The sequence below is a fragment of the Pongo abelii genome, chromosome 6, assembly GCF_028885655.2.
Source record: "Pongo abelii isolate AG06213 chromosome 6, NHGRI_mPonAbe1-v2.0_pri, whole genome shotgun sequence".
Lineage (NCBI taxonomy): Eukaryota > Metazoa > Chordata > Mammalia > Primates > Hominidae > Pongo > Pongo abelii.
Genome location: NC_071991.2, coordinates 118,379,715 through 118,393,218, shown reverse-complemented (window position 1 = coordinate 118,393,218; position 13,504 = coordinate 118,379,715). Strand labels below are relative to the sequence as shown.

Sequence of the window (13,504 nt, the reverse complement as noted above, 5' to 3'; positions counted from 1 at the left end):
TATATAAAGCATTATTTTAGTTACTTATATTTGCATATATCTATGCATTCATTACCCTAGTTCAGAAGAGAAAATATGCCTGAATTAACAACGACAGAATATGTAAATCCATAATACTATCTTCTGTTGTAGAACCTGCTCTTAAATCACATTTTCCCCAAATGGCAGTTTTTAATAAGTTATTATTAATGAGGTACCTTTAATTAAAATAAGGATGATAGACAACAATTCATTGATAAACATTTTTGAGCATCTGCCATGCGCCAGGAATTCTGTGAGGCTCTGGAAATGCAAACACATTGCTTGCCTTTTTGAGGCTTGGGGTCATCAGCTTAAGTTATCATTTTGGCCAAATAAAGATAATCATCATTAATGAATAGTTTTCTTTACATTTAGGATAATCATCCAAGTTCAGCCTTCGGAATTAATGAATATACAAAATGACTTGAGAAATCTTTTAATAGAACCAAGTTGGGAATGAAGGAATGAATGAATGAGTGAATGAATTGCTTTTAAAGAAGACACAAAGTTGCTATAAAGAGTATTAGTGCAATCTAACATCAATGTGGGCTGATTACTTTGCAGTTATTATAAAAGTTTTTAAAGTAAGTCAGCTTTGGTCACAAGTTTATTCAATTACATGCTGGTTATTTATAATTTCTATTTATATAAAATCATACTTTAAAATGAACACCCTGATGCAATTTTAAAATTTAATTCAAGCAAATGTAGGTTAAGTAATACATCAACTCTTTTTTACAAACTGTCAGGAGAAGACTTTTATTCACATTGTTTCTACAGCTGACATAAATCTCCCGGGCCTAGTGAAGGGCCAGATGCTCAGTCAAAAGCCTTTTACAAGGTCTGCTTCATTGCCTGCAGTTTTGGACATAAAATGAAGATCAGGAGAAGAATACTTCCTAAGGTTGAAAAACCATACTGTCACTTTATACCTTCTTCCAAAGACATTACTCATTTTTACCTTGGGAATATATAAGCGATCTCACCCAACATTATCAAAGGCAGTGCATAAATATTGATGACAAATGAGGCTAACTTCATCCCTGCAACTGTGTCATATTTCCAAAATGAATAAGGGATATATGCATCTTTTTAAAAGGAATCTTGGACATAACACCATTCCTCTCTTTGCCACAGTTCTCCTCTGCCCTCTGTGCACATTTGCTGATTGTATTGATGTGAGAGGGAACTGCAGGCACTGGAGATGGAAGAATGGTCCCCTGAAGGCCAGTGCAGTGGTGGTAGAGAGCTGGTGATTTAGAACTCACAAATCTGACTTGAAAAAAGGCTATGGTATCCCAGATTTCCCTATCTCTATCAAAGTGGCCCTTATCCAGAAATTCAGATTATGACATCTGTCTATTGCATTTACTGGAAAACAAATGATCATTTGTATAATATTTACCTATATCATGTATATATCGTTGCAAAGTAGAGTGGCTGGCTTATAGCAGTTAGGGATAAAGTAGACTCAGGCAATTTCTTCATGCAGTTAAAATTTTTTTAATGACCTTTGATTCAATTCAATCGAAGAGACATTTATAGGGAGCTGATTATATGCAAGGAATCATCTTCATATAACTTTATATCTGATGTCAAATATGGAATAGCAACAAATCTAACATCTTCAAATATGGGATGGCTGATCAAACAATGAATTAATTTAATTTATGTCTTGACTGAACAAAATAAGGCTTTGGACAAGCTTTTCTGCCAGAAGTCACAAATCTCTTCAGCAATACATTTTCATAAAAACAGTCAGTCAACTATGGTCAGAAGTATAAAGAATCTTCAGACATCATAAAAAGTTACAGATATTACAGTTGCCTCTCTGTTGGGTAACTTCTTTTGTGATTTACAATGGATGAAGGGATGACTTGTGACTTTTTGCTCTAAGAACCAAATTTAAATTTATGACATTTCTTGCAGTTAATCTATATGACCTGTGTTTTAAGACAGACATAGACACATTTAACCAAAAGTTATAGTTAGAATATTTGTGAAAGAGTTTTACTCGTGAATTTATAGATACGAACTGAAGTGTTTTATAATTAAGTCGAGAGCTTTTTAAGGGAAGACATTTTTAAATAAAATATTTCTTAAAGTTGGATTTATTATACTTATCAAGTAAACGATATTGTCTTAACAGCAACAAATAGAATTGATTTAAAATCAGATCAAATGGTACAGTAAGCAAATATTACATTTGCGATTTTTTTCCCTTTCACAACTTCCTCTGCTTTTAGGTTTGAACATCCTTGGGAAACATCTAACACTTAAATTTTTAAATATTTTATTCTGTAGAAGGGCATTAAAAATAGTTTACAAAGCTTCTATTTTCCATTATTCCTCAAATTTGCATTTCTTGATTTTTTTTTACTCTCTCCAAAGCTTTAACAGATAAAGTATCTCAGCAGAAGACCTAATTGGAAATAAATGAGCTCATAGTTATATCTGTTATTGCCTTCATACCTTCTTTAGCTGCCAGAATGTTCTATAAATGTTCACTGATAACTAGTTTAGTGGGCTTGCCTCATCACACAGTACATAAATCACTACTGATTTAACTAAGTCATTTGGGCTTTGAATTCAGGACTCAGTACACACACACACATGCACACACACAAAATTATGTTTTGTGGAATTTGAGAACAGTGTTTAATAACAAGCTGGTATAGCGTGGGTAGTTTTTAAAATGGGTTTTGGTTTTGTCCTCCACATTAGCAGTGAGAAGTTTCTGTGTATTTTTTCACATCTAAAAATACCAGGAGAAAGCAGTATTTCTGAGGATGGTTAAGTAATTTAACAGATGAGTTATAATCTACTTGTTTTAACTGAAATAACAAGTACATCAGTTGAAGGGTAAATAAATATCCTCTTGTTTTCTGAAACTTATCTGTATCATCAAGCGTAACTTTGAACTAGTAAGGAAACAATCACTTTCTCCACATTGACCCAGGAAGCTGCACTACCTCCCTCTGAGAGGAGATAACAGTATTGTCCAGAATAATCAGGCAAGATCTTGAAAAGATAAATCCCAAGGAGGGGATGAAAATGACAAGAACTGCATGCTTTCCTATGCTACAACCGCAGCTTGCATCTGTCTCACATAAAAGACAAAAATATGAATAAGAAAGGAAATAGTGAATGAAGCGTGAAAATCTAAAGAAAACCAGATCACAAGGAGATTTATTTTCTCATTTATTTTCAGGAAATACATAAATAAAAACAGTCATAAAAATTAGCCTGTTATTTGTATCAGGGTAGGGGGAGCGGCGCTTACATAAAAAGAGGAAAAATACTTTAAAAATTATTTAAAATACCTAAGAGCTTCAGTTTCCTGTTAAGATGATTCACTAGCCCAGGTGAAATGAGAACGAAGCAAGAATTTGATAACAAAGAACAAATAACAAACACCTCTTTGAAAGGGAGTCTAGAGCTATTGTGAACTGGTGTGACCAGTGGTAGCCATGGTCAGGGATAAGTGGAGTTGGGGGAGGGGAGTTGTTGGGGAGACTCTCCCCTGTCTTCCTCTAGGGCAATCATTGGTTGTTCCTTCCTTGTTAAGGATGCTAAGCCCAGGCCCAGGATTCAGATTGCTGAATTTCTTGGGAGAAAGGAGGAAAAACTGTATGGAGTTACTGGTCACATGTGGCATTCACTCCTCCACCCTACTGCCTGTCAACCTTCAGGCTTGATGACATATAATGGAGGAAGATGTGCTTCCTCCCAGTGCTTTTATGCCTAAGACAGTTTAGGGGGTGAAATTCTGACCAGGGAAGTTACCTGGCTACAAAGGGAAGTGACCAAAAGTGGTTTCTTCATGTTTGGAGCACATTCTGTCCCTTCTCCTTGGATTCACCTGAAAGGACTGACCTTCCCCAAACATCGTACTAGCTGGAATAAATAATGTCTGCAGGAGGACTTAAGCTCAAAGGACAAAATAGAGAATGCACAAAAAATACAGCTACTTCAAAAGAAAGACAACAAACTGAACAATATATATCATGCTACCAAAACTGATAGATGAGGAATTTAAAATAAGCATGCCAGCAATATACTCAAGGAAATAATGGAAGATAGTAGCAAAATAAAATGTGAAAAAGAAGTCATTAAAAAGAACAAAGAGGAAATATGGTAAAAAATATTAGAAGTAAATAAAAATATACATAGTTTTTAAGTGAAGGGGCACGAGCATTTAAGTTTTACAGGCAGCATTAAATAAATAACTGAAATACAAGAAACAACTGATGAGATAGCAGCAAAGCTATAGTGTAAGAAGGATTTTGATATAATTTGGATATTTGCCCCATCGAAATCTCATGTTGAAATATGATCCCCAATGTTGGAGGTGGGGCTTGCTGGGAGGTATTTGGGTTGTAGGTGCGGATCACTCATGAATGGCTTGGTGCCTTCCCTGTGGTGAGTTCTCCCTCTATTAGTTCACAGGAGAGCTTGGTTTAAGAGCCTGGCATCTCTCTTGCTCCCTCTCTCACTATGTGACATGCCTGCTCCCACTTTGCTTTCCACCATAAGTGGAAGCTTCTTGAGGCCTCACCAGAAACCAAGCAGATGCTGGTTCCATGCTTGTACAGCCTGCAGAACCATGAACCAAATAAACATTTTTCTTTATACCTTTCCCAGCCTCCTGTGTTCCTTTATAGCAATGCAAAAATGGACTGACACAGATTGTATGATTCGAAAGATAAGATTGAAGAACTGTCTTAGAAAACAGAAATGCTTCCAGAAAGCAGATAAGAAAAGCCAAATAATATAAATAGAAATGGAAGGATCAAATCTGGTCAACAGAAAAAGGAAGAATAAAAACAGTGAGCAAAAATATTTCAAGAAATCATGAAAACAAATTTTTGGAATTAAAGATTAAAGACATCAGACCCAAATTGAAAACACTCAAATAATAAAAGAAATAAATCCAGGAGGGCATTGTAAACAATGTGGGGAAGTAAGGATGGTCTAAGTGTCTTGATAAAGTTTTGTTTTGTTTTTGAGGGAAAAAAGACCAAAAAAAGGAACAAGTGATTATTTCAACTAAAACTAAAAATCTACATTGTGATAATGGGATTTGGGGACATGGTACAGAGACCGAAAGAGTCTTGAGAAGGCAAGGTTGGGAAGCAGATAGAGATATTGAAAAGTCTAAGAAATCATAGGAAAACATAAACATGAGTGCATGTTTTAAATTAACAGTGACCACTCTATGTTATATATGTAAAGAATGTACAACTTTTAAACTTACACAAGAATATTTAAGCTTTTCAGTGAAAAAGCAAAGTTTAAGAGGAGAAAAAGAAAGCATACTAAGTAAAAAAATAAGACGGCAGAAATAAATTCTAACAATTCACTCATGCCTTCTTGAGGTAGAAGATTTTCCAAAATTCAAAATTAAATTTATGAAGCTAAATTCTGAAAAAAATCAAGTTCAGTCATTTTTTAATCTGTTGAAACTGTGAGAGAGCCTATGCATTCTTTCAGTTTCTATTTCCTCTTTTTGGTATGCAGAACAATAAAATACTGTAAAATCAAAATTTCTTTAAAATTTATCAAACATATTGTCACTAGATCTCATTTTCAGCCAAGTTGACCTGAGCTACCTTTTATAACTTACTAAACTTTTTGGGATTATTATTAAGTTCTTCCCTGAAATCTTCCCTATTATCCTTTATGTCATAGCTTGCTATATTAGGCACACTTGAGAGCTTTATTTTTCACTCAGCAAATATTCCATATTGACTGGTGTGATGAACTAGCATTATGCTTCCTAAGGGTGAAGCAAAAAGCACAAAGGCGAAATTGTATTTTCATTTGTTGCCTTGACTATATTTTTCTTGAATAAGTGAAAAATTAAGAAAAACAGAGTATAGCTGTGAACTAGCTCTGTAATAAGTAGATCAAAGAATTGAACTATCATGATGAATTGAGAAAAAAGAATGTAGCCTTTGTGATCCCTAGTGAACTAAGCTGCTTCCAGTTCATTTTTAAACCTGCACCTATTAAGTGAAAATCTTTTCTTGCAGCAATAAAAAAGATGTGATCTTTGTTCAATGGGATTTGATAACCATAAAGGTGGGAAAATGGCAGCCCAACTCACTTTACTTTACTTCAGTGTACTTATGTGAAATAATAGCTTCAACCAAGAGCTTACCTTGACAGTGAAGCGTTTTTTCTTTGGTGGATTCCAAACTGTGCCAGTGGAATGAATGAATGCACGCAAAGGGGTTAAAGATGTCACCAACACATACGCTTTAAGAATCACAGATAGATCTTCAGCTTGAAAGATTGTTTCATGTGGAGCAAGGACTGTCGTTTCATTCCTAAAAAAAATAAAACAACATAGTTAGCACTCCATAATGTAGGGTTGAGTACATAATTTGTAAATTACCTACAAGCTTTGTAAACTGCTTCTATCCTTTGTAGGATGCCCGCCCTCAGTGTGTGGGTTTCCTTGAACAATTTCAATTGCTTATTAGCATCACCACCAGGTGGTGGAGAGGTACAGCGAGAAGGAGTCAAATTGGTAATAGTTCCCCACTCTGGCAGATTTAATCAAAGTATTTTTAAAAAGTAAAAAAAGGTGGCTGAGCGTAGTGGCTTATGCCTATAATCCCAGCACTTTGGGAGGCCAAGACGGGCGGATCATGAGCTCAGGAGTTCGAGACCAGGCTGGCCAACATAGTGAAACCCTGCCTCTACCAAAAATAGAAAAATTAGCTGGGCATGGTGGCATGGGCTGTAGTCCCAGCTACTTGGAAGGCTGAGGCAGGAGAATCACTTGAACCTGGGAGAAGGAGGTTGCACTGAGCTGAGAATGCATCACTGCACTTCAGCTTGGGCAACAGAGTGAGACTGTGTCTCAAATTAATTAATTAATTAATTAATTAAAAAGGTGGAAAGGTAGTATATAGAATAAAGTTGAATTTAAAAAATAAATATATAAATTAGTCACAGTACCCGTGACCTCAGATGCATGGTACCATTGCAACAAAAGTGATATAAATTACAGTTTGCGTGAAACTTTCTAAAACCTTCTACCCCTGCCTACCTTTGCTCTATTTTTTCTTCTCTAGAAAAACATATTAAGTTTTTAAATAGTGGACAGGTCACCAAGAATGCGGAAAAATAATTTCCCCACTAGTTCAATCTTACCTAATGTCCCTACTCCCAGATAATGAAGAGTTAACTTAAGGGATGAAATATTAAAAAATAAAAAAAATTAAAAAAAAACACTTCAGGCTACAAAGGAAAAGTAACACCAGTTTAAAATTTTGTAATGAAACAAATATGCTTTCATCATAAATGATACCATAATGTATAATTATTTGCTTTTCTACATCATATTTCTAAATGTTAAATATCTAAGTTTGATCAATGAAAGGATTGTGCTTTTTATATGTATATATATTTGAGACAAGGTCTTGCTGTCACTCAGGCTGGAGTGAAGTGGTGCGATCACAGCTCACTGTAGCCTCCATTTCGAGGGCTCAATTGGTTCTCCTGCCTCAGCCTCCTGAGTAGCTGAGACTACAGGCATGCACCACTGTGCCTGGCTAATTTTTCTATTTTTTGTATAGATGGATTCTCAGTACGTTGCTCAGGCTGGTCTTGAACTCCTGGGCTTAAGTAATCCTCCTGCCTTGACCTCCCAAAGTGCTGGGATTCCAAGCATGAGCCACTGCACCTGGCCTACTTTAAACTTTAAAATTCTAGGTTGGCACAAGACGCATACGATTCTTCAATAAATACTATTAACAGTTTAAATACTACTTAATAATTATAAAATTAGATGAGGCAAACTTATTTGTGTCTTGGATAAGATAATTAAAATCTCTTAATTTTTAACTATAATTTATCTACATTACAAAATCCTTTCCCTGGAGGAAACCTGGATAACTTGATACACAGCAGATGCTTTCTTAGATGCTAAGAGCCATAAAAAAAAAATAGCAGAAAAAAAATGCATCCAGCCATATTCATAGTCTAAGGCAAAGTCATTTGAGTATAAAATGGAAGTTAAAATTTTATAGTTTTGCATTGTCAAGGTTTTAAATTCAATTTCCTTTAATGTAACTTATTAGATAAGAGTCCAATTTACCCAAATGTTTATTTTCTGGCAGGACAGGCTTGAATTAATCTAGGAGAAAGTCAATGATGGCATTCTTTATTTAAAAAGGAGAGCTGAAAATTTATGTAAGAGAAACTAATAATTCACACATGTGAAACCCCCATATCTGTTCTGTGCTTTTCTCTTGTTAGCTGTCTCCTACAATGCATGCTGGTTATAACAATTCAAAATGATTAGCTTACAGCTGTTCACGTCTCCAGTCCCCTGGTTTCCACATACGTGGCTTCACTGTTTTTAAAAGGTGACTCGAAGTACTAGGCTTTAATTGTATTCCCTGATTCAGACACACAGAGGGACTCACTGGAAGTTGCAATTCTGAAAAGATTCAAGAGAGCAGAAGATAGTCATTTTATTGTTTCTTTTTGGAACTGCTTTGAAAATACAGTATGCTGTATTAAACTGCAGGGTGCATGAGAAATATGCAACCATTTTTCTCCCCATTCTGAATCAAAATTGGATCCACTAAGTATGAATGCATATTTAGAGAGGCCTTTGTTTGCCATATGTTCTCTTACTAGAGGAGGAAAACAATTGTAATAATTGATTTCATTTTCTTGCTCAGAAGGGGAGGTAGATACAATGTCTCTAACTGTCCAACATCAGGCTGATCTATCCTACAAAGCTAAGGGATGCATTCTCAATGAGGGGGTGGTGGCTGCAAGAGCAGACTTTTGTTTGTGATGAGAATATTACATAGAAAACTTGAGCTGATTTCCTGACAATACAATGCTGATATACTAAAGTTTGTTATGCTTCGTAACCTTGGGAATCTCAACAACAGGGCTTTATTGTCTTATAAAATATTAATTATTGGGTTTTAAGGTATATAAAAATAAAGAACAATAATAATGGTTTACTTAAGAACACTCATATTGACATGCTTAAAAATAAAGGTATTGCATATACATGATTACAAAAATCAAATATTACAGAAAACAATCAAATGAGCAGAAAAAGCATCCTCCAATTCACTTCTATCTAGAACCTCTTCCCATCAAAAACCAATGCTTACATATTAACTTGTAAGATCTGAATAAGCACATTGGGTCAGATGCATATATTTCTTCAATATAAAAGTTGATGTAATTAATATAAATGTCAATGTATCTACATGAGCCTATATATGTAGGTATTCCTGTTTGTTTTTTTAATTATCCCAAAGAGGTGTTATAGTAATATACGTCTGGCTTATTTATACCTACTAACCCATCCTGGCATTCTTTCCATATCAGCATATTCAGAGTTATTTCATACATACCTCTTAATAGCTTAGGGTGCTTCATTAAATAAATATACATTTGATTTAGCCATTCTTTATTGTTATTTACATTATTTTTGTAATGTTTTTCTTTTGCTATTTCAAAAGTACTGCAATGAATACTCTTATACATCTATTTTGGTGTACTTTTACAAGTTTGTCTGGTGGCAGATTTGTACTGGTATGTGTAATTGCCAGGTCAATGGTAAACGCACTGCAAATTTGTTAGACATGACCAGATTGCCTCCCAAAGTGGTTGCTCCAATTTCCACTCTCTCCAACAGTATTTAGAAGTTGTTTTCTTAATCCCAGGTCACAGTGCTTTATTTTTTAATAATATATCTAGCTCTCAAAATAGAACAAAGCCTTTAAATTATTTTTCCCCTTTGTGCACATTTCATCAATACTAACATAGTCTAATTTAAAACACTTCACACTATTAAGTAAAAGTCAGCAGAAGTCAAGCTGTTCAATGTATTCCCATATCTCATTATTTAGCATAGTATGATCTTGCTCCGAAAATGATAACTTATTTGTAAGTTTTCCCTTTCAATGAAGTTCTAATACATCATAATAAAGGAAATATTCAAATGGCTTTGGTTTTGGAGGTGATGAATGAACAGCCATTCAGTTAATTTCTTTTCTTGGGAATCACAACTTTTAAAAAGTTGAAATGTTTATGTAAGCTTTTCAATTTGCAGTAATAAAATACGTGTTCTTGATTAAAATTTTACTAAATAGAGTTATGTTTTCAGAGTATATTACTAGGACAAGTTTTGTTTCTCCGAAGAGCTGATTTGGCGGCTTCTTTTATATAGTATGAGAAAAGTGTAATCTACTCTGATTTCCCTCTTACCTTGCTGCCGAAAAACACAGAATTGATTTCAAATCCAAGCACATTTGACATTAAAGAAGCTAGACATATTAAGTTTCTTGCCAAGATAGTATCTCAGTGGTTTTGAGGAAGTTGTCAAAAAACATGTCAAAAGAATAAACAATTTTATGTCACTTTTTTGTGGTTTAGCTCAAGTGGAGCCATACATGAAACTGAAGGGGTTCAATAAAGGAATTGCCAAGACTATGTCAGATTTCCACATGAATCTCTGAAACTGTGATCGGATAATGGAAATGAATACTGAGCAAAATAACTTTACCTTTATTTTTATATTTATACATATATCAATAAATTCTAGGCTTCCTATTATATTATTCCAGGCTTGGATGTTACCTTTTATTACTCTAAAAGAAAAAAAAAACTCTGTAATTAGCTGTCCCCTCTAAAATTATTCTCATTTAACTTTATTATAGCCACAACTTAGATATCAGCTTCATTCATATCTTTAAAAGCTGCAAATGCATTTTATGGAATTTTATAAATAATCGTGTAAACATTTCAGTGTCCTAGGCTATTAACAGATAAAGGTATGTCTGGAGCACTATTTCTTGTATCTTTCATCTGGCATAGCCTTCAAGGGCTCTCTCAACAGTCCGGTCTAATCCATTTATTACTCCATTCCCCTTCTCCATGGCCCAACCAACCCACTCAAAGAGCCTAGAAGTTTCCTACAAACAATGCTCAAACGACCTTCTGTTTTTCGAAGGGATTTGGGTGATGAGGCTGTATGACGTAGTCTTCCAAATAGCCTAGTTCATTAACATATACTTGTTAAAAATGTTAAAGTAACTTAATATGGAATACCTAGCATGACTCTTTGGGGCTTTCCTGCCCCATAATATGCAGACTGAATGGAAAACAGATTAAAACGTGAAATACCATATGGTGAATAGTGCTGTACTTTTATTTATTGGCTACTCTTAGCTTATTTTAGAGAGCCCTGAAGCCTGTAACTTTATGATCAGTAAAGTTTACCCAGAATAAAAGTGAAAAATTCGTTAGGGATGCATGAAACCTGCTTTTCAATATCTTTTAATATCTGGTTGGCTAGATACTGAGTGCCTGCTTATGGGGAAAAAGTATTATGAAAATGATGATTAAACCAGAAACAGGAGACCAACAATTAATAGGCTTGTGACATTGTTAGGAAGCCTTCTAAAACCCAGAACGTAAATCCCATGAATCTTCTGAACTTCCCATATCACTGAACACTACACTGACTAAAATAAGCACTAAAATAAGTGCTCAGGAAATATTTGAAATATTTGTTCTAACAATGAACTTGTTTTGGAGGGATAAGCCAATCTATGGTTAGAGAACAAAATCATATTCCAATGAATTAAAAACATTTTATTTGATTACTTCTTTCCCTTCTATGTGACATATGAGTATATACACCACAGTCAAATATTAAACACTGAAAAAACACTTACACTGGCAAAGATTAGATGTCAAATTTATATTGCATTTGACTTAATGTTTTGCCTTACAACTAATAATTAATAGGGAAGTAATAATAAAAGTATAATTATATTTCACAGATGTTTGAATATTGTCTTGCATTTTGATATTAGAAAACTAGATTTAGCCAGCATTTTCTTATTTTAAAATTTTCAAAAAAGATAAAGTCCTTACTTAATAATTAGCAATTAGTTTTGAGATTAGAAGTGTAAATAAGTACCATTTATGAGTGCATTAATCATTCCTCCTGCCTGAGGGCATTAATAAGTCTTAGAACTTAGCCTACAGGTATAAAAGCTCTGCAAATATAACATCAGAACTTTCACATATAGCAAATAGAAACTAATATATGCACAAACTGAAGTCATAGCCAGGAAATCACTCTATCAGTCAGGGCCCCAGAAGACAGCAGAGTCAAAGGAGTAACTGAAGAGACTATTAACCGTGAGACTATTAAAGAAGGGACTGTTAACAAACACACGGGTATAGTTCAGGAAAATCAACAAGGGGTAGAGGAGCTCCCCAGGGCCGACAAAATGGGAAGCTTTTACCACTCTTAGCCCAGGAAGGAGAAGTTTCCAGAACCAGTAAAAAGCATTGTTATAGGAAAGGCCATTACGAAAGACTATGGCTACAGGTAGAGGAACACAGCCACTTCCAAGCCAGGGTCCAGAGGGGAAGGAGCCAGGCAACAAATATTCCCAAATTATTTCTCCTGTCCTCAATCTCTCGCTAGACGCCAGGGGACAAGGATGCCCTGTGGATGCAGTCTGTGGAGGATGGCTCCCTGGAGAGGGGTGTAGAGTAAATCTGAGGGGCAAATAGAGAATATTCAGCACAAACTCTACACAGTACTTGGTAAATACAAGTTTTGGCCCTAGTCTTCTCAGTAGCCACATGTCCTAGAGAAACAAACAAACAAACTGTGTGTGTGTGTGTGTGTGTGTGTGTGTGTGTGTGTGTTTGTGTGTGTGTGTACAGAAAAAGGGAGCAATATTAGCTTTGATTTCAAATAAGAGCATTTAGATGTGGCAGCAAGGGATAGCACAGGTTGAGCCACATAAAATTGCCTTTTGTTAGGTAAAAATTTGTTGAATGTTGATGAAATATCAGCAATTTCATAATGTTCAACCAAATTTTTTTTTTCCTTCACCACAATGCCTACAGTGGGGAAGAAAGAGTGACAAAACATACTACTGTGAAAAACAGTTCCAGTGGCTAGAATGTCAGTGGGTAAAAATGGCAAAAGGGGGATCTTGAAATCACTCAATGAGCGTTTGGCTTATGCTTTGAAAACAATAGAAGCCTAGTCTAAGTTGTGCCAGTTGCTAGAAGAGAACAAAAATCTTCAGCTCTGAATCTGTTTTCTCTTTGTATGATGATGAAAAAGTCTAGCAGCAAGTAGACTAAAAGAATAAGTAGATGGTGTCTAAGGTCCTTTGCAATCTTCAATCTCTGTGATCCTCGATATGAAGTTATGATTTAAATATGTGCTATAAATGGCCTAATGGAGAAGATAAGTGGCCAGGGTCTCAGCACCAGAGCTGAAATGCAGTCCCTCTGTTAATTTCTCATGTTCTGGTAATTGTGAGTGCTCCACAGGGTCAACCAGCTCCAGTTTCATTTGAGTGAGGCTCAATAAGCCTCATGGGAAGAGGCTTTAGCTGAACAAGCTCCTACCCCCTAACTACTATTTGAGGAGCATCCACCACCCTTTCACCTCTTAAAA

At 35.2% G+C, this 13,504-nt stretch overlaps 1 protein-coding gene across 4 annotated transcripts in view; it reads right to left on the bottom strand.

The window, feature by feature from the left end:
• Positions 1-13,504, bottom strand: part of CPED1 (cadherin like and PC-esterase domain containing 1) — a 317,128-nt gene that overhangs the window by 196,155 nt on the left and 107,469 nt on the right. For all 4 annotated transcript variants that reach the window (XM_009243173.4, XM_054559715.2, XM_009243172.4 and 1 more), the window contains 2 exons: positions 8,344-8,476; positions 6,185-6,353 (listed from right to left, as the gene is read on the bottom strand). In XM_009243173.4, coding sequence (XP_009241448.3) covers positions 6,185-6,353; positions 8,344-8,476 — 302 coding nt within the window. The remainder of the gene's footprint in view (positions 1-6,184; positions 6,354-8,343; positions 8,477-13,504) is intronic.